Genomic DNA, 21232 nt, shown 5'->3' on the forward strand with positions numbered 1-21232 from the left:
GAGTCCATGTTAATTTCTGAAACTGCCCATTACATCTCCCAAGCAGACATAACCACTAAGAGCATCCTTCTTACAATAAGACCAAATGAACATTACCATAAATTTCATCTCTGGTCTCTGCTATAGCACTTGAGTTTCTCATGTCCATAGCAAATGTAATTTCCTTTCCCCGTGATAGTCCTTTAAACTGTATGTACTGCAAACTTTTTGAGGGCACAATCCAGAGCCTAATCATCTCCAGATCAACAAGAGTTTCAAGCATAGTGCTTTAGATGTAACAGCTGTTCAATATATTGCAATATGTTGCAAAAACGAGTATTTAAAAGTGCCTACTCTGGAGTCGGCCTGCATAGGTTCAATACCCGTTTTATGAGTTGTAACCTTAAAATCTCTCCATCTCAATGCCTCAGTTTCATCAAGTGTAAAATGGCAGCCACATACAAAGCAGTCTCTGCCTTAAGGGTTGCTGTGAGAATTTTAAAAGTTTATATACATAAAGCACTTTGAATAATGACTGACACATTTTAATTCCTCCAAGTTGTTAAATTTTATTGTTATTAACTACAAATGAATGGGCTATATTATAATTTTCATATCACCCTAAATCATCTCCAGATTAAATAAATTCAGTTTCTCTAATTGTTCTCCTAGAGGTGGTTTTATACTCACAATTACCTTCCTCTATACACTTCCCAATTTGTACAAGTTCCTTCTTAAATAATTTTACATTGTATGTGCTATGGTGAGGGTTGTAAAGTGTATAGACCTGACAATTCACAGACCTGTACCCCTGGGGCTAATAATACATTATATATTAATAAAAAATTAAAAATATTAAAAATAATTTTACATTATTTCCTCTAGAACTAATAAAATTCAATAAAAAACAGTGAAATCATATTTTATTAAAATAAATGTACATTTATTGTTATTTTACTAAAGCCACAGAGTCCATTACTCCAGTTATAAAAAAGAGAAGTTGAAAAGTACTAGATTGAAAGAAACTTAAGAGACATAACACCATATGCCATATGTGAACCTAAATTGGATACTGAATTATATAACTTTGCTATAATATATACCTTTGTTACAATTAAGAATATCTGAATATGATCTAGTTAATAAATGAATTTAGATATTATAAGCACCTACCTCACCCTACAATGTTCAAACCAGAATCATAATCAACCTCAAAACTACTGGGGTACTGATACTATAATTACTCATTGATATACAGAATGGTAAGATTTAGTATGGTACAGTACAGGATAGCATGGTGTGGTATCATAGTATAGTATGGTAGCATAGAATAAAGTAGATGATTAATAATAAAGAAATGTATTTATATACTGGTATCTTTCTAAATGAATCATTTGATATGTATTTCCATACAAGAAATATAATCCTAAACTTATAAAATTATTTTCAAGGGTACTTGTTTAATACTTCTAAGCATTATTATAAAAAACATCATCTATCATTTAAATACATCATTTCAAATATCTAAAGATTACTGACTATCAGTATTATTTCAGGGTCAACCTAAGAACAATAGAAGAAAAGAAATATTATATTCAAAATTTGCTTTTGAACTGAGAGAGCATTATTTTATTAATTAACAGATTTGGTTCTGAATGTCTTGTGCTTATTTTTAGAACTCGAATCCACCCTCAGAAGATTAAGGCTGACACCTTTAAGGATAATCAAAATGGTTCCACTTTGTTTGTTTTTTAGAATCTACAAAGTTCAAAAAAAAAAACTTGTAGTATTATTTTCAAGCAAAATTATGTCTGTTAAATTATACCTTAAAAGTTGTCAGACAACTATGAATAGCACATCATGATTCAATTCAAAATATATTAATCGAATAGCTATTTTAGTTCAACATACCAGGGGATTTAAAAAAACAAAAAGGTGACTGAAGAAAGCCCTCTCCTTGAAAAAAATGTATATTCTTGTACTGAGTCTTAAAAACATAAAATACTGATATGATTACAGACAGTGGTAGATTTAGAAAGATTTCACCTAAAAAGGAGATACACACACACACACAAATTGGGTTTTAAAAGAATTAGGAATTTTACCCAACAACAAGTAATCCCCTCCTTGATTCTCAGTAGGCAGAAAGTCCTGTAAATCTGTCTCCTCCCCATCTCTCGAATCCACGCTTCCCTCTGTTTCCATTGCTGGGCCCCCACCATGTCTCATCTGACTATTAAGGCCTCCAACACGCTCTCTCTGGAGGAAGCTTCCGCCCTGACAGTCGTCCTCCACAGCACAGCGTTATTGTTGTAAATTGAAGATTTGCCCATAACACTACAGTTTTTATAAATACCTTTAATAAATTTGGACTGAGGGGCGCCTGCTTGGCTCAGTGGGTTAAGCCTCTGCCTTCGGCTCAGGTCATGATCTCAGAGTCCTGGGATGGAGCCCCACAGCGGGCTCTCGGCTCAGCAGGAAGCCAGCACCCCCCTCTCTCTCTGCTTACCTCTCTGCCTACTTGTGATCTCTCTTTCTATATATATATATCTCTGTCAAATAAATAAAAAAAGATCTTAAAAAAAAAAGAACCACTGTTAAGAATTACATGTGGTAGTGGTCATAAATAAATAAATAAATTTGAATTGACTTGTGTTAAAAAAGCACACACTGCTCAGTGTCGTGTTCAAGCTCTTGACTTCACGCCTCTGCCAGTCATTCCACATTCATCCTCTGACACCAATCTCCCCATACACCACGCTTCACTCACCCTAGACCACGTGCACGCTCTCCTGTCTGTAATATCCTGCCCAGCCTTTCCACTAGGCCAGTTTCATACACCTTCAACTTCAAATATCTCAATCCTGACTTCCTCCTTTGAATAAATTACTTGGGCCTCCACCACTATTCTCAGAGCCTTTTATGTAAACCTATGGCTGTAACAGCTCCACTCATACTGTCTAGACATTATGCATTTGCAAATCTGTCTGCCTTGAAGCTCCTTTAATAGTACAGTATGCCTTTTTCATCATTGTCATAGCGGTGCAGCCATCACAATGTTTAGAACATAAGAGGTACTTAATAAATGTATGTTGAATGAATGGGGGAGCGGGTATTTCAAACGGGATTTGGAGGACAAACAAGGTCACAGGAGAGGTAAGTAGGACGTAAACAGGAGAGGATAGAAGCTGCTGAGGTTAATGAGTAAAAGTCATGTGGTGCTATTTGAGAAAGATTAATTCAACCACAGAGTAAAGGACTGGAAAGAGCAAAAGAGAAAATGTGAATGTTAGCCAGATATTTTTATAGTTCAGACAAGAAAAAAACAACTTGGATGGCAGCAGAAATAGAAAAGTATTATCAGAGTGGACACTCTCCTTAGAGGTAACAACCCATGATTTATTTTGTAATGATTTCTTGTGTAAATAAGTTATCAAATTTTCTTGTGAGTTAATCTGACTCTTCCACACATCTTTTTACTCTCTATTTAATTTTGGATTTAGTGGGGAGATTTGCAGTTGGTTGGGAGAAACTGGTCCTTTACTTTTTGCATATAAAGTAGATAAGTCATAAAAAGTCAGAAAGTCCATTAATATTGCCATCTCTTTCCTATCTATTATGTAACTCACCTGGAACTATAAAATGTAAAACAGCTCTGAGTGCTTCCAGCTGCACTGATAAGGATGTCTCATGACTTTTCATAACTGTTATTATTTTGGGGGCCACTGCTGCCATTGTATCCAGGGTCGTGTTGCTGGAGATAGAACATTGAAGTGTTATTAGAAGTACAACCTGATTCCATTGTACAAACACCAAGTTGAGATAAGCACAGGAAAGCAGAACCATTCTATTTTATCAGAAAAAAAGCTATATGAAAATGAATTTGAATTCAGTAACATGAGCATAGATATTTTAATTATTGTTTAATTAACCTATGGCCTCAAGAAGTGGAATTCATAGCAACATGGGAATTCTTTTATTTAGTTTCACAAAACACAACTTCCTCCAGAGCTGCACACAGGTCACTAGCAACACCCCAGAAAGTAGGTGTTATCATGTGAAAAGTAGGCATTTTCCATGAAGAGTTTAGGTTGACAGAGGTTACATTATCAAGGCCCTATCACTAGAAGGTCAGAGCCAAGACTGGAACACCAACTTGACTGAGCCCCAAGGTCAGGGCACTTTACCACATACCAACCTGCCTCTCCCAAATTACCACCACCGGGCTTCCTATTCGGTATTTTTAATTAGTTTTATTTGCATTCAAGTCAGTCTCTCTAAGGTGTTATAGCTATTCTTTGCCATTTGAAGAAACGCCACTTGACTATACTTCAGTGGATACTACAAACTTTAAAAGAGGTAGACCTTGCTTTACACAGCGCCCCAATGACTTAAACCCATGCCTATCAGAACCTTGCCCTCCCGTCATGTGGTTCTGTGGTCCCTGTAATACAGTCCTCCCGTTCACAAGTAAGCCCCAGTTTAAACACGTGCCCTCCTTATGGCTTCTCTTGTTAGGTCACTCCACCCCAAACACCCCCACCCTGATCCCTGTGCCCCTCACACATCCCTGCTGTGGCCTCTCACACAGCATGTAACTATCTGCTTACATGTTGGTCTCCCCCACTGGATATAGAGTTCTTTAGTCACAGGCATGTGGAGTTAACTTGGAATCCCTAGGACTAAAACTTCACCAATTTTACACAGGAGGAAAAAGCCGGGAGCACGGATTGCCCACAGTCTACAGGATCTTAAACTGTTGAATATTCCACTTTGTTTTGGTCTCAGTCATAAAGGTTCACACACTCCCAGGACCATGAAAATCACCACTGGAGATAAACTTTGTACTCAAATATTCAAGGACAACATTTAAATAAAACAAATATGACTCAAAGATATGATATATATTAACATAAATCAGTTAGCCAGACTGATGTTAAAAATATAACCCTATTCCTTTAAAAGCCTATAGATGGGGGCGCCTGGGTGACTCGGTGGGTTAAAGCCTCTGCCTTCGGCTCAGGTCATGATCCCAGAGTCCTGGGATCGAGCTCCGCATGGGGCTCTCTGCTCAGCAGGGAGCCTGCTAACTCCTCTCTCTCTCTCTCTCTCTCTCTCTGCCTGCCTCTCTGCCTACTTGTGATCTCTGTCTGTCAAATAAATAAATAAAATCTTAAAAAAAAAAAAAAGCCTATAGATGCGCTATAGTTGACCTTGCTATATGCATTTCATTTATTCATATTTAATAACAGTAATAATGATAATAGGTGTGATTTACTGAGTGCTTAAAATGTACAGGCATTATCCTAACTTTGTAAAAATTAACTGGTTTAATACTTACATTTTAAATTTTATAATTTATGAGGTTATTATCATCTCTCTTTGCCAATGAGTAACCTGATATTTATAGATCAAATAGTTAGCTAAAATTAGTGGGAAAGCCAGGACACAAAAAATAACTTTTTACTGTAACATCTGTGCCATTTATTTTTTCTTTTCAAAATTCTGAATTTACTCAGACTACACCAAAGTTACTTCACATTCTTAGGCCTAATAAAATGCAGAAAGGCCCCGAGCATTCCTTCAGCAAGCACCTTCTGTACGTAATTCAGTTTTCATCTTTTTAAATGGGTTTTGTGGGTTTTTTTTTTTTAAGCCAGTAGTTCTGCCCTCCCTTCCACTCACCCCTCCACCCCACCTTGTCATTCACCCCCAGAGCAGGAAGAGAAGACAAAGTTAATGCAAATGAAAGAATAATAATAAACATTAGCTGTGAAAAAAGCAACAATTAGAAGCCACATTCTGCTTTTATCTCATATACCTTTCATATATAATAATTTGAAAAACTTTTTAAGGTCACAAGCTGTATAACTGCCATTTTTTGAAACATGGTCAACACCAAGCAGAGTACAAAAGACGACCTTCAACATGTTTCTACCACCTCTATCATCCCTTTCGATGGTCAGATAAACTAACTCTGTAGTATCAGTGAGATGAGATTATGTTCCACAATGTTTCAATCTGCAGCTGTCTTTTCTTTTTCTTCTAATTCTCAGAAATATGTTTGAAATATTGATATTCTACCTGGTCTGAGAGTATCTATTTGGCGTAAGTGCATGAATCTATATTACCTTCCTTCAAAGAGATGATTTAGCATTTTACAGCCACTTTCAGCAACTTCTGGAGAATGTATATGCTTCTGCATTAACTCCAGTACATTGAGGTATATTCCTTTGGACAACAGGATCTTTCTGAAATTAACTATAAAATTTTTTGACGTTACTCATAGAAATGAAAGCACATTTTCATAATTTCGCAGTAAGACACAGAATGTTAAGATAATCCAAATGCATAGAAAAGCATATACAAGTATACATGGAATTTATATTTCACTGTAACTTAAAGATCATTAATGTTTCTCTCTCTAAAATATACACCATGACACCATGTCAATTCTTTCACATTTATTAACCATTTAATTGAGGTTTTAATTTTACAGCTTTATTCATATAGAATGAGCAGACTGGTACTAATGTAATCCCATCCATGTGAAAGAAGTGTTTCTGCAGAAAAAAATGTTTTAAAAAATGCTCTCCAAAATAAGAACGAAAGTTAAAATTGATTCTATTTATAACAGCTTCACAGACTAAGTGCACTTACACAGAGCTAAGATTTGCTAGGTATCCTAGACACTAGTGAGCTGGGAATCAGTTACAGGTGCATGTAGATACTGACCATCTCTCAGCTCCTGGGGGACAGGGGGAGTGGAGTGGGACAAGGGCTGTGACCATGCTGGGCTGCCTTCAGCCTTGAGTTACCTTCTACATTTATCTCAGTGGACTGCACAAACATTATTCTTTCCATGTATGCCATCATGTGCAAAGGGATGGAAAGCACTTATAGAGAGAATAATTACATAATTTCACAAAGAAATGCCAAAAATTAAGAAATACAGATAAGGGGGTGCCTGAGTGGCTCAGTCAGTTAAGCATCTGCCTTTGGCTCAGATCATGATCCCAGGGTCCTGGGATCAAACCCTGAGTTGGGCTCCCTGCTCAAACAGACTCAGGAAGTCTGCTTCTCCCTTTCCTTCTCCTTCTGCCCCTCCCCCTGCTCATGTCCCCACCCCCCCAAATAAATAAATAAAATCTTTAAAAAAAAGAAATACAGATATGCTTTATAACTAATTTAAACTATATGTGGGAAAGTAACTACATCCCAACAATGATTACAGAATATTTTTTTTCTTTGTAATAGACTTTTTTCATTAATGCAAATTCATTATCTTGAAGTTTCCATATAAATCTCAATTGTCTTGAAGACTCTATGTAAATGCCAATTCCAACATTACACACTGTAATTTAGCACTCTGAAAGTGGCAGGAAATGAAACTTACATAGTGTTAACTTAAATACCACAGAGTCCCAACTTCAGGTGGGTCAACTTGTGATTTTTTAGCCTTGTGATGGTGTGAAAATGATACACATACAGTTAGAAACCATACTTCAAATTTTGAATTTTGATCTTTGCCTGGACTAACAATGTGTGGTATGATACTCTTCCTCGATGTTGGGCGGTGGCAGCGAGCCACAAAATTACGAGTGAATAAACAATATACTTAACGAACACTCAATACCTCTTATTCTATTTTTCACCTTCAGTACAGTATTCGAAAAATCAGAGGAGACAGTCAACACCTTATTATAAAATAGGCTTTGTGGTAGATGATTTTGCCCAACTCTAGGTTACTGTAAGTCTTCTGAGCACATTTCAGTTCAGGTAGGCTAAATTGTGATATTCAGTAGTTTAGATGTATTAAATGCATTTTTAACTGACAATATTTTCAACCTACAAATGAGTTTACCAAACATAACCCCATCCTAAGTTAAAAAAAAGAGCTGTATTTGGTGGTGGGGGGGGGGTTGTTAAAGATTATTTATTTATTTGGGAGACAGAGAATGAGAGAGCAAGAGGAGGGTCAGAGGGAGAAGCAGACTCTCTGCTGAGCAGGGAGCCCAATTCAGGATTCGATCCCAGGACACCAAGATCGTGACCTGAGCAGAAGGCTGTCACTTAACGAACTAAGCCACCCAGGCATCCCCAAAAGAGATGCACTTTGAGAATGGGTTACCAACCTCAAACTGGGAAAGGAAGAAATGATAGAAAGTAGGGAAAACTCAGGAATAAGTGAAATTGATGTACACTTTCTAAAATACTGCCCAAATCTGAGAAAATCATACCTTTTAAAAACACCCAGAATATCACACATTAAAATATGATGAGTTGGTTATTTTGCTTGGTCATGTCGGAAGTTTTAACAGCCCCTGCTAAAGTGGCTAAGTCCTAACCAAGGTAATCCTTTAAAAGATGGAGGTCCCTCTAGTCTGGCAGTTCTCAAATGGCTGAAAGCATCAGTGCCCCCTGGACAGCCTGTTGAAAAACAGAATGCTGGGTCCCAAACCCAGAGTTTGTGGTTCAGCAGGTCTGAATGGGTCCTAGAATTTCCATTTTTAACAAGCTCCCTGGAGATGTTAATGTCCCAGGGACCACACATTAAGAACCACTGTCCTGGACATTAACCTAACTTTTGGCTTAAAAATTGAACTTAAAAACTGAGAATAGAAATTTCATCAAACATTGGACCTAGAAGAAGTTACATCATGGAGTCACTTCAGAGTTTACAGAACACTTTAGACATCTTATCTCATTTACCATATATCTACACAATACTCCTGACCTCTCCCACTCCATTTTAGCATCAGTTGTCTGCCTTAAGGATCCAATAATAACATGCAACTTCCTCTGGCTATTTGGTCAATATTCACCTTCTTTCCTGGTTGCCTTGTCACCATTTTATCTCCTCTGACCCTTAACACATATACTCCTCCTTTGCTTCATTTTTCTTCATAGCTACCTCACATATCATATATTTTATTTAGTCTTAGTATCTGTCTTTCCCACTAGAGTTTAAGCTCCCTGAACCTGGGAGTATTGTATTTAACTGATATATCCCAAAGGCTGAGATCATTGTCTGGCTGCAGCTCAGTAAACATTAACTGCATTAATTAATTGATTAAATGAGGAAATCGTCACACAAGATGTTCAAGCTTTGGCTTGGGTAACACCATGGCAGAAACCAGTTCTTCTGCCTGCCAGTCCAGTCATTTTTCTAGAAAACCACAGCCAGCCCTGCATATCCAATGTTCCCAAGCGTCATTCAATGAGAAGTTGCCTACAGAGGGTGGTGACAGAGCTGCTCAGTTCTTAATATTCTCCTAAGGCAGAACTCCAAGAACAATACAAGGGACCTGAGTACAGTTTAGCCAGCAAGTGGCCAAGAACAAAAAGGTAAGAAACCAGGAAGAGCAGGGAACTGATTCTGAACAAAGAGTCAACATGGTTGACTCCAAATGTAACTAATCCTCAGATACTAGTTAGTTTGTTGGCATGTTCAAGATTTCCTTGGGGTGAAAAATTGCAGCACCAACACAATATATGTACATGGTCAAGGTTACTTTCCTCTCCTAGATGTGCCCTAGATGGGCCACACAAAAGCAGCCAAGTCTGGTCTTCTGTTCAGGAATGAGATCCTATTCAGGCCTCTGCACAGTAGATGGGAGACTTAAGGACAGCAATTCCCTTTTCTACCACTCCTACTCTGACTCATCATCCCAGAGGGCAACCCCTGTCTCTCTGTAAGGGCTCTTGCCTGCTCAAGTTTTTTATTAAAGTGCCATCTGAGAGGTGGAGTGAGAAAGGAGGAAGAGGAAGAAGAAATTATTTGATTTGACTTAAATAACAGCAGAAACATGCATGGAGTAGTTTCTGGATTCCTTTCACTCTATGCAGGTTCTCTACTAACAGGTGGTGTTAGCATCGGTCTCTTTTTCCAGCTTTGCATGTTTTTCTCTATTTTGCTCGCTCCAAAAATACCCTGCAAGAGTTTTCTCCCAGGATTTTCTGGCAGTATTTCCTGTTCATGGGGGCCTGGAATCTCAACAGCCAGAGCCTCAATTTTAAAACTCAGAGTCTTTCCAAAGGTATAATAGCCATTTTGTCTCCTTAACAAAGGAAAACTAGAATACTTACATGTAAAGGACAATTTTGCTAGACTTTAGAATGGTGAAAACCTCTCCACTCATTGCATTATCTAGAAAGTGTTCCTTAAAAAAATAACAGATGGGTGCCTGGGTGGCTCAGTGGGTTAAAGCCTCTGCCTTTGGCTCAGGTCATGATCCCAGGGTCCTGGGGTTGAGTCCTGCATCGGGCTCTCTGCTCAGCAGGGAGCCTGCTTCCTCCTCTCTCTGCCTGCCTCTCTGCCTACTTGTGATCTCTGTCCGTCAAATAAATAAATAAAATATTTAAAAAAAATAACAGAAACAGTGTATTTAAGAAAATGGAAAAAAGTGGCCATTTGGTACCAAAAAATTAAAAAAAAAAAATCCCACTCAACACAAGGTAAAAGTCCATCAATGAGAAACTGGTTCATGAAATAAGATCTAGGTGCACACTGGGAAATTACACTGTCATTAAAAATGTTATGAAATTTTTACATTTGTCAGCACAATAAAAGAAAACATATAAAATCTGCTCATAAAATTATTAGTATTATCCCATTTCTGCAAAAAATAGAAAATATATAGCATATGCCACAGGTAAGTACACACATAGAAATTCAGGAGAAAAATTCAAAATGTTTATTTCCTTCTTTATCCTTTTACCTATATATAAATAGCTCTATATATCAGATACATAAATCTACATATTTGAATTTTTATAATGTACTGCCTTTGTAATTTAAAAAAATACAAAATGTGTTTCCTCATATTAAAAAATGGTGCACCCCTTACCGTTTTGTTCTAACAGAGTCGACAATGCATTTGCAGATGCCTGGAAGACTTCTTTTGATGAAGAATGCATCAGCATGGAAAGCATCACTTCCCTATGAGCTGGGAACCTTTCACAAATTCAATCACAGTATTAATGGTAATCTTTTTAATAATTAGTTCAAAATTCATGTATTGTCTAATCTAACAACAAACAGAGACATATAAACAACATTTGAATCTACCTCCACTTATAAGAGTGAATTATAATTAAACTGTTTTATATTTAAAAGATAGTTCAAGGGGCACCTGGGTGGCTTAGTGGGTTAAGCCTCTGCCTTCAGCTCAGGTCATGATCTCAGGGTCCTGGGATCGAGCCCTGCATCGGCTCTCTGCTCAGCAGGAAGCCTGCTTCCCCCTCTCTCTCTGCCTGCTGCTCTGCCTACTTGTGATCTCTCATTTTCTGTCAAATACATAAATAAAATCTTTTTAAAAAAAAAGATAGCTCAAATCCACTAAATACTAATAAATCAGTATTTCTCTCTCTCTTCAAATCTGATAAGCAGTAAGGGGGGAAGGCTCAGCCAGTATATAAAGAGATATTAAGAGTAAAAAAAAAAAAATGAAGTGAGAAAAAGAAGATAATAGAAATAAGAAAAGAAAAAAAATCATAAAAAAGCATCAGGAGTTTTAAAAGTGCAGAGCATAATATATTTTCTTTTAATAAAGTATTTGTTTTAAAGTTCTCCTATGGATATTGAGGAATCAGTGTACTGTGAGCTGAGATTTATAAACTGCACCATGAACCTAACCTCTTAAAAAGATTGCTCAAAGTAGTTTATGATGCTGATTTAACATACAGCTTTCAAAAGAATTACTGTTTCCTTCCAAAATGGAGATATATAATTAAATAGCATCTGTGTTATTAATTCTCTCCAGGTTGGCAATGGGTCACGATACAAACAGATTTTCAGGATTTGAGATGTAACCTATTACTATTTAAGTTTCCAAGATAAGTCATTCAAAAGTCATTAAAAGCAAGAGCATACACAGGGAAAACATAAGCATTTCCATAAAGCAGAAAGGTTTGCGGCCATGAAATAACCCTGATATACACAAAACTCCTGTCTACACTTGGTATCTTTGAGAAAGAGGGCTGGTCTTATGAGGCTTGACTTACACTCCTTTAGAAAGCCTCCTTGAGAGCTGACACTTACAAATATCCCTCTCAAGAGAAGACAGGTCAAGGTCAACAATGCAACGTCAAGTGAGGAATCACTAGGAGACCTCTGACCACATTTCATTCCCAATATTGACAACCTGCTAGCTAGTCACTGCAACAGAAAAGGTCACAGATGGCTCTGCCATTTCTGTCACCTGACGTTAATTAACATAGCATTTTTAAATGATCAGCTAGAAAACCAATAGATTTTTTTCTCAGTGATTCCTAACTTCTGAATGACTCTTGATTCCAAATCATTAGATAGCAACTCTCCAACTCATCAGGGATCAAAATATTGTATATACACTACTATTTTGTGTCAGCACTTGAAACATATAGGCCTATATAAAAAATATTTCTAACAATAAAAGTGGCAGTTACAATATTTTATATGGATCAATTAAAAATGTAACTAAAATTTTCTATCATATAAAATCAAAACTACTGACTGGCCATCTTCATCTCCAATCTTCTCATGTAAACTGCTCTGGTACATAAGGAGATTGTTAAGGGCCCAGCATGCAGCCTCCTGGATCAGGGGAGAAAAAAGAAATCTGTCAAAACTTATATGATTGCACAAGCATAATTTTGAATAACTATAATATTTATGAAGGAGTCCAACCTGCACATGCTTGTTCTTTCTATGCCATGTCAATGCTTTGTAACAGGCTTCCAACCAGAACAATTTATCCTCTTCCTCATCATCATTCTCCTGATTCTCATTCTTTTCCTCTAAGTCTTGATTTAAGAAGATGGTCTCAGCTTGAAAAAAATATCAGTATATAACTTACTTACAGTTTGAATGACCATTGTGAAGTCTGTATTTTGAAACATTATGACCAAATTGAGGTATTCCTTAGTTGTGGCCTTAGTTCATTATATAAATATATAACACACCTCAGAATACTGCTATTCCATCAAATGAGGAAGAGACTACCAAACAAATCTAATAGACTAAAGGAAGATTAATTGGGATTAGCTGCCCAATAACAAAGTATTTACTCATCTACAAAGTGGGAAGGGTATACTTATCACAACTGTTAGTTCCCTTGAAAGTATCTTCTATTAGAGAATGGATTACATTAGGACAGAGAAGCCATTTAATGATTCCTTCTCCCAATATGATTTTGTTATAATGATGCCTTTTATAATGTTCACAATTAAGATCAAATGCAGCTGTAAGAATTTCCTTTTGAGTATAGTTACTTACTGAGGAGCGCTAAACAGCTGAGTGCTGCAATCTGTAACGTGGCGTTCTCTGAATATCGCTGCACGGCTTTCACCACAAACTCATGTACCTCGTTTAACACCAGAATATTAAAAAAATTACCTAAAAGGTAAGTGAGAGATTAGCTGAATTCTCATCCGTGGAACTTAAATTACCTTGAATTATACAACAGCACTTAGATCAATAAATATGAAGTGTGAATATTTTTAATAACATTAGATATATATTAATTTAATTAAGATAGCTTAATATGATTGCATAAAGGTTTGAAACTTTATTTCATGAAGTCATTTAATTATCTTAGACAATGGAACTGACAGAGCAAAAATAGTGATATGTTTGGATTACATTAACTTTGTGTTCTTTCACTCCTTCTCATGTCATTATCATATAAAACAATGAGGTATCTGTTATGCATGGGACTACAGTATTCGTTGTACAAAATAGCTTGATTTCCTAGAGGGAGGAAGCCTCCCTTGTTCCTAATCACTTCTGCTGAACCCTTCTTTTACTTAAAGAAATGCTGCTCAGAAAATTCATTGGCACATATTACTTGATCTTATCTGTGATGATCCGAGGAAAATAAAATAATAAGAGAATACTTCACTCCTTCCAACCCAAACCGGAAGAAGCTCACCCCTTTCTACATTCTCTTTTCTGAGAATCAATACATCACCTAAAAATCCAAATCCTTATGAGGAAAGAATCTGTAAATGATATTCCACATATACATGCCTCCTTTCATTTAAGCTTATTTTAACTTGTGAACAGTCAACAGTTTCCTTCTAGAAGTAAAAAGGAGGGGCGCCAGAGTGGCTCAGTCATAATCAGGTCATGATCTGGGGTCATGATCTCAGAGTCCTGGGATCAAGACCCTTGTTGGGCTCCCTGTTCAATGGAAAGTCTGCTTCTCCCTCTCCCTCTGCACCCCTCCCCCAGCTTTGTGTGCATGCTATACTCCTATTTAGCTGTAAGTGTAATTAAGTGTAATGTAATGTAATTAAATGTAAATAAATTAAGTGTAAGTGTAATTAAATGATCCTTGAGACACAAAGCCAGGATTGGAAAAGATCCTATATTATGAAAAGCCTAAAGCCCACACTAAAGAGTAATCAATGGCTTCAAAATCAAAAGGCAGTTTAATTAGGTATAGCTCTTCTTTATCGACAACTTTGTATGTTCTTGCCTCTCTCACATTCACCCACGAAACAGACATACTCCCCGCCCTTAATGATCTCTAGTCTTGGAAAGTTATTTCAAAAGATTCTCTTCTACTTTTACCAATTTATCTAAACTTGGATTGTCCCTTCACCTTCTTTTCCCCTACCATGCCACTGCCAACAACTGCTCTACTGTTGACCAACTGTGTGATTCTGGGCAAATACCAGTGATATTGACCTTCTCCTACTTTCAGACAATTTATATGAAATTTCACAGAGAATGCAGCACCTGGGTGGCTCAGTTGTTAAGCGTCTGCCTTGGCTTCAGGTCATGATCCCAGGGTCCTGGGATCCAGCCCCATATTGGGTTTTCTGCTCAGTGGAAGCCTGCTTCTCCCTCTCTCACTCCCCCTGCTTGTGTTCCCTCTATCATTGTGTTTCTCTCTATCAACTAAATAAAGTCTTTAAAAATATATTTTCAAAAAAGAAAATACACAGCAAATTATATAAGGCCTTCAAATGCATTAAACCCATAATTAGGTTACATAATTTGACAAAATGCTAAATACTTATTCATTGGCTTGGGGTTTTTATTTTAATTAGGAAGAGAAAATTAAGCTTTTTCTGAAACAGTGAAAAGGTAATAAATTCTGTAGTCACTACATAGGACATATAATAATGTATTAAGACATAAATGAGGAAAAAAAGAAAAGCACCCTTATCTGAAGATCAAGTTAATGGATTTTTAATACTGGATCACATTAACTCTAAAGAGAAAGCAGGGAAAAGATGTAGCCCAGAGTAGCTTTACCAGCAACGGTAATGACTTATTGGTTGGGGAATTCTTCTGCTTTGTGCTACATTTTTTGTACATGTCAGACTTACTCTTTTGTGTATATCAACTATTGATACAGTTATACTTTACATATACCATTAACAATAAGATAAGACTTCTCTTACATTACGCACATCAATTTTTGCCACTGCTTTTAAAATTCTAAGCATGGCAGAACAGTTTGCTATTTTACAATATTTCCATCCAGTGTATGTCAATATGCTACTTACCAACATACAATATACATATGCTATGTATACTTAAATCATATGGACCATGATAATAAATTAACCAAGAATTATAACTCACCTAATGTAAGTCTATGGAGCAAGCAACAACTCACTTCTTGAATCTTTTCATTGACAGGGAATGTTTTCATGGCTTCTACCACAATATTATAACACCTGACATTGCCACTCATGAGGACTTCAACATTATTGCCTAAATTCAAAGAAATAATAATTATCCAAAGGTAGTAATTTCCCATCTGAAAGAGACATACAAAAACCTCTTGTACATTTTGTAAATAAATGTCAGTGTAAAGGCTGTACTTCCAAATTTAAGTATCATGTTCTGTCAAATAGCTGTAAAAACCACTATGCTCATTCTCATATAATAGGATTTAGGACTCTTCTCTAGCATTAAGGGATAACTGAGAGTGCGTTTATGTAAGTCTAAAAATGTAATGTCTTGGCCGTAAGCTTTCAAATAAGTGAATTTGGAGCCTATTCCTTAATGAGGCACTACTCCATTGGATAATGCATTGCTCCTTTTACTGACCCAACAAAAAGAAAATCAAAATCATGTCACATAACAGAACAGCTGAAATCAACTATGACTTATTTCCTGCCCTTTCCTAAAGCACAGCAGAAGAGCAGCCAGCATCCTGGGCTGCAAAACCAAGCTTCCTGAAGGCTGAGGTAGATGGGAAGAAGCCTGGAGGAGGCTGGGAACAAGAGACTAAGGCAGTTGGTCAACAGAAAGACTGAGTGTATGGGCCCACGTGAAAAACTAATTTACATTTCTAAATGAAATGTGGATTATTAAAACAAACAAAAGAAAGTGTTTACAAAACATTTTTCTATCTTTTTTGGCGTAACCAAACTAACTAGCAGTCTTTCCAAAAATGTATTTTTAATGTTTAAGTTGTATTTTAAAGAGCACTGAGCATAGGAAAATGTGTTAAAATGAAAGGAAACAGCCTCTGAAAATAATTGTCTGCTTTCACGCAGAATAGCAGACATGAGTTGCCCTAAGACTCAAAATCCAAAATCATTCAATTAGACTCAGTATTTAAAACATTTCATTTTTCTTATTTTCAGTTGCTACTTTCTTTGACCTTTGCATTCTGAATCAACACATTTTTCACTGCAGTTATGTCAGATGTGGGTGGAAAACAGTGAATTTCAAAGCAGCCAGCCCAAAACAAATAAATAAATGTATAAATATAGCTGAGGAAAAATAAAATGAAAAATATATTCAGTTTGTTGACAGTGGATGACTCGGAAATTTTAAAGTATGTCCATTCTCTGTAACAGTGCAGCCCCATCTGCTTTCAAATGTTCAATTTCCCATGGATAAGAAAATGATGGATTTCATAACAATCACAAAGAAAGAGCATCCTTTCACAATAGGATTGAGTTTTTACTGAAGACTCACATCAGACTTCCATGTCTGAAACCATGTTGCATATTATACTTACTACACTATAGTACAAAGGTAGGAAGTACAAATTACATAACACTGTTGATATCTTTACACTTACTACATACTAGGTACTATTCTGCATTTTTCAAATTATTTAACCATGTAATCCTCACAACTTCACGTGTGAGAAGATGAAAACATCACAAAATAAATGCGTGTGTATATCCTGTACGAACTCACATAGGTAATCCATGAAATGCGAAATGCTCATGTACACTTTATAAAACAAAAATAGTAAATTCAGAAGCATGATTTTGTCACTGGTAATATACACAGCAAATTAATTCCTTCTTATCTGTACTTTTTTTGTGATAAAAGTGCCTAGATTTCAAGCATCAAGAAAATGCTAAACAAGAATCAGTATAAAGTTCAAACTTCATCCTGTGGTTTTTTCAAGCCCTTCAAGATCTGCTTGTTTCCAGTCTCATCCACTGACTGTCATCAAGCCCTGGCCCCCACCTCCCCTAAATAACACACAAGCAGACGCTTGGGGCTGGACATAGGCACGTGTACACACATGCCCGCGCACACACACTCTTGTTTATTAAACTACTTTTATCTTCTTTTTTTCATTATTATTTCTCTTCATTTAAATTCAATTAATGAACCTGTTAAGTGTAATATTAGTTTCTGAGGTAGAGTTCAGTGATTCATCAGTTGTATGTAACCCCCAGTGCTCATTACATCATGGGCATTCCTTAACATCCATCACCCAGTTACACCATCCCTTCACCCCTTTCCCCTCCAGCAACTTTCAGTTTGTTTCTATGATTAAGAGTCTCTTAGGATTTGTCTCCCTCTCAGATTTTGTCTTGTTTTATTTTTCCCTCCCTTCCCCATGATCCTCTGTTTTGTTTCTTAAATTCCACATATGAGTGAGATCATAATGATGATTGTCTTTATCTGATTGTCTTATTTCGCTTAGTGTGATTCCCTCTAGTTCCCTCCATATTATTGCAAATGGCAAGATTTCTTTGTGTGTGTGTGGGGGGGGGGTAAGTAGTATTCCATTGTGTGTGTGTGTGTGTGTGTGTGTCTATATATATATATATATATATATATATATATATATATATACCACATCTTCTTTTTTTTTTTAGATTTTATTCATTCATCTGACACAGAGAGATAGTGAGAGAGGGAATATAAGCAGGGGCTGTGAAAGAGGGAGAAGCAGACTCCCTGTCGAGCAGGGAGCCCCATGTGGGACTCGATCCCAGGACCCCAGGACCATCACCTGAGACGAAGGCAGATGCTCAGCCACTGACCCACCCAGGCACGCAATATTCCACATCTTCTTTATCCATTCATCTGTCAATGGACATCTTTGTTGGGCTATTGTGGACATTGCTGTTACAAACATTGGAATGCACATGTCCCTTCAGACCACCACATTTTTATCTTTGGGGTAAATACCCAGCAGGGCAATTACTGTCATGTAGGGTAGCTCTATTTCTAACTTTTTGAGGAACCCCCATACTGTCTTCCAGAATGGCTGCACCAGTTTGCATTCCCACTAACAGTATAAGAGGGTTCCCCTTTCTCTGCATCCTTGCCAACATCCATTGTTCCCTGTCTTGTTAATTTTAGCCACCTGACAAGGGTAAGGTGGTATCTCATTGTGGTTTTTATATGAATGTCCCTGATGCCAAGGAATGTGGAACATTGTTTCATGGGTCTGTTGGCCATTTGTAGGTCTTCTTTGGAGAAATGTCTGTTCGTGACTTTTGCTCATTTCTTGACTGGATTATTCTTTGGATATTGAGTTTGATAAATTCTTCATAGATTTCGGATACTAGCTATTTTTATCTTCTCGAAGGCACTATACTCTCTCTTGCTCCAGGATCTTGACATATAACAATGCTCACTGCCTGGGACGTTCTGCAAGCACTTCACCCCAGACATCCCTACAAATGAAGCTCTCATCCTTGAAGTCTCTTCTAAGAGACATTGCCTCCCTTCTTGTTTTTCTCATAACCCCAGGTACTTCTGCCAATAATTGCCTTTTAATACATTGTAGTCACCTATATTATCCATATCTGGTATAGTACCATGGGCTCTGAGAAGGCAAGAAACATGTCTATATATTCCATTACTGTTTCCCAGCACCAAGTCCTGAGCCAGCTGTAGTACAGTATCAATAAATAATAAATAAATAAATAAATAAATGGGATTCCCACCTGCAAGTTTCTACATAATAAAAAATATTTTTAAAATGTACTCAGAAAGGAGATATATTGTAATTTTTCATATACAAAAAAGAAATCATGCACATGGGGTACTTACAAGGAATTGCTAGGGAATGTAAACAGTGCAGGACGTGAAGCACAATTTCCTCTTCATCTTTAAAATTTTTTAATGCATTGAGCAAGATAATATAATCTTTATTCTCAACAAATTCAGTCAGCTGCTCCTCAGAAACTAGAAGGATGAAAGACAAAATACTGAAAAGGCTTAAAGATGATATAAAAATTTAATTACTTAAAAACATAATATTCATGTTAATTGTATGAGACACAGTAAATACTACAGACAGAATTAAAGATGCATATTTCAGCAAAACTCTTCCTAAAGATTTTATAATGGGGGGAAAAGCTACTGAGATTAAAAGAATTTCTTTTTAATCTATATTAGTTTAGTGTTTTAAAAAATGTAAAAGTGTTAGTGACCAAACAATCCTCAGAAAAACAAAGTTATTTATAATTTCCTTTGGGAAACTGACCAATGACTAATAAAGATACCCTTCTGCAAGTGAATAGATCACAATACTTAAAAAGGAGTGGTTAATGGTACACTGTTGAAAGGCAGCTCAGTTCAAAAGGGGTGAACTTCAGCAGAGGACAAGTAATTGGACTTTGAAGTACTCTCTCTCAATGGCCTTGATTTCATCAGAAATTACTATAAATTTTCATAATTAAAGTCTTTGTAATCAAGCCAATGAGTTCCATTTGGAGTCATTTTATTGGGTGGGTAGCTCAAAAACATGTATACAAATCTGGTCTTTTGTAACCTGAGAAAGGCACAGACAAAAATGCTGGAAAACATTATAATCAGCATTACTTTTTTGTTTTTCAACTTGATAACAATGATATGATATAAAATGACGTGAAATTGGTTAGGTTCTTCTAATAAGTGAGGAGTATCATGGAACTTTCTCGTTTTATTGAGCAGTTTCCACAGTATACTTTCAAATTTTGAAAATTCACTCTACAGGTGCTAGTAAGTCCCAGGGAACTTGATAGTCCTAGAAAACTCAGAAATTTTTTCTACTCTATTTATAATCAAAATGTTGTCAGTACTGATACTATTTCTACTGAATAAGAGCTCCGTTTTAACATTCCCTGGTCCTTCTCCATATGTCTTGGTTGGGTCCCATCTGGTCAGAGAGCCTTTCTTCCATGAATAAGAATGTGCCCTTAAACTGCAACACAGAAGATGACAGACCTGTGAGACCATGGAACCTCAAACTCAATTCTGCCAAGTTCTTATCAAAAGCTTAGTTAGTTGCAAGACAAAATGTTTATAGAAGATAACCCGAAAGACGTGCTGTTCCTTGAGTCTCCATTCACAGTAAACCCTCTTCTCTGCCAAGCCTGATCATCAGAGCTGGGATCCAGGCCCATGCTGTTCCGACACTTGATAGAGTCTCTCTCATTGAATACACTTTGTACTCCTTATAAAACATGTGTACTCTATCTTCTCATCCAGGGAAGCCCAAAAGAGTTATTTTCCCAGGTCTCCCACCACCCTGATCACTCCTCCTGATAAATGGGTTTATTTTTATCTCAAGTAACTTTGTAACAGGCGACGTTTAACTCTTCTTGGCCTGATAGGAACCAGAGAAAGAGATTTCTGGTCCATGCCTTGACAACTATACAGGACCTGAAGTAACTAGTAAATTATTTTACATTATTTTTACATTACTTTCCCTTCATGCATTTCCTCATCCACTTCTTTCTCTAGTGTATTGTAAGTAGCTGTAAGCTGTTTAAAGTATTTTTGAAATGAGGCAAGAATTAAAGAGTAGATGTTGATCTGTTCAATTCCTGGAGCTGCCAGAAACTCAGGCGGCAAACTGACATAGACATAGAGCCCACATAAGTTATTCCTATCCTAAACCTCCAGCACTACTGGTTCTCATAATGATGCAGAAAGAGCTCTCGGAAAATGGTGCTAAATTGACTGCAGTGGTGGTGACTAGCTCTGTGCCCACAGGGCAGGTTGCTTGTGTCACTTCTCTGAGCTATTCCCTCATCAAGCCAGTGGTAGGACTAA

The 21232-nt window shown here is 36.8% G+C and overlaps 1 protein-coding gene across 3 annotated transcripts in view; it reads right to left on the bottom strand.

The window, feature by feature from the left end:
* Positions 1 to 21232, bottom strand: part of LRRK2 (leucine rich repeat kinase 2) — a 132258-nt gene that overhangs the window by 99941 nt on the left and 11085 nt on the right. For all 3 annotated transcript variants that reach the window (XM_004771843.3, XM_045073212.1, XM_045073213.1), the window contains exons 6-13: positions 19244 to 19378; positions 15560 to 15691; positions 13238 to 13357; positions 12650 to 12789; positions 12477 to 12556; positions 10830 to 10936; positions 6111 to 6240; positions 3609 to 3733 (exon numbers count right to left, since the gene is read on the bottom strand). In XM_004771843.3, coding sequence (XP_004771900.1) covers positions 3609 to 3733; positions 6111 to 6240; positions 10830 to 10936; positions 12477 to 12556; positions 12650 to 12789; positions 13238 to 13357; positions 15560 to 15691; positions 19244 to 19378 — 969 coding nt within the window. The remainder of the gene's footprint in view (positions 1 to 3608; positions 3734 to 6110; positions 6241 to 10829; positions 10937 to 12476; positions 12557 to 12649; positions 12790 to 13237; positions 13358 to 15559; positions 15692 to 19243; positions 19379 to 21232) is intronic.

This window comes from Mustela putorius, unplaced genomic scaffold, assembly GCF_011764305.1.
Source record: "Mustela putorius furo isolate JIRA1106 unplaced genomic scaffold, ASM1176430v1.1 tig00537227_pilon_pilon_pilon, whole genome shotgun sequence".
In the NCBI taxonomy this organism is placed as follows: Eukaryota; Metazoa; Chordata; class Mammalia; order Carnivora; family Mustelidae; genus Mustela; species Mustela putorius.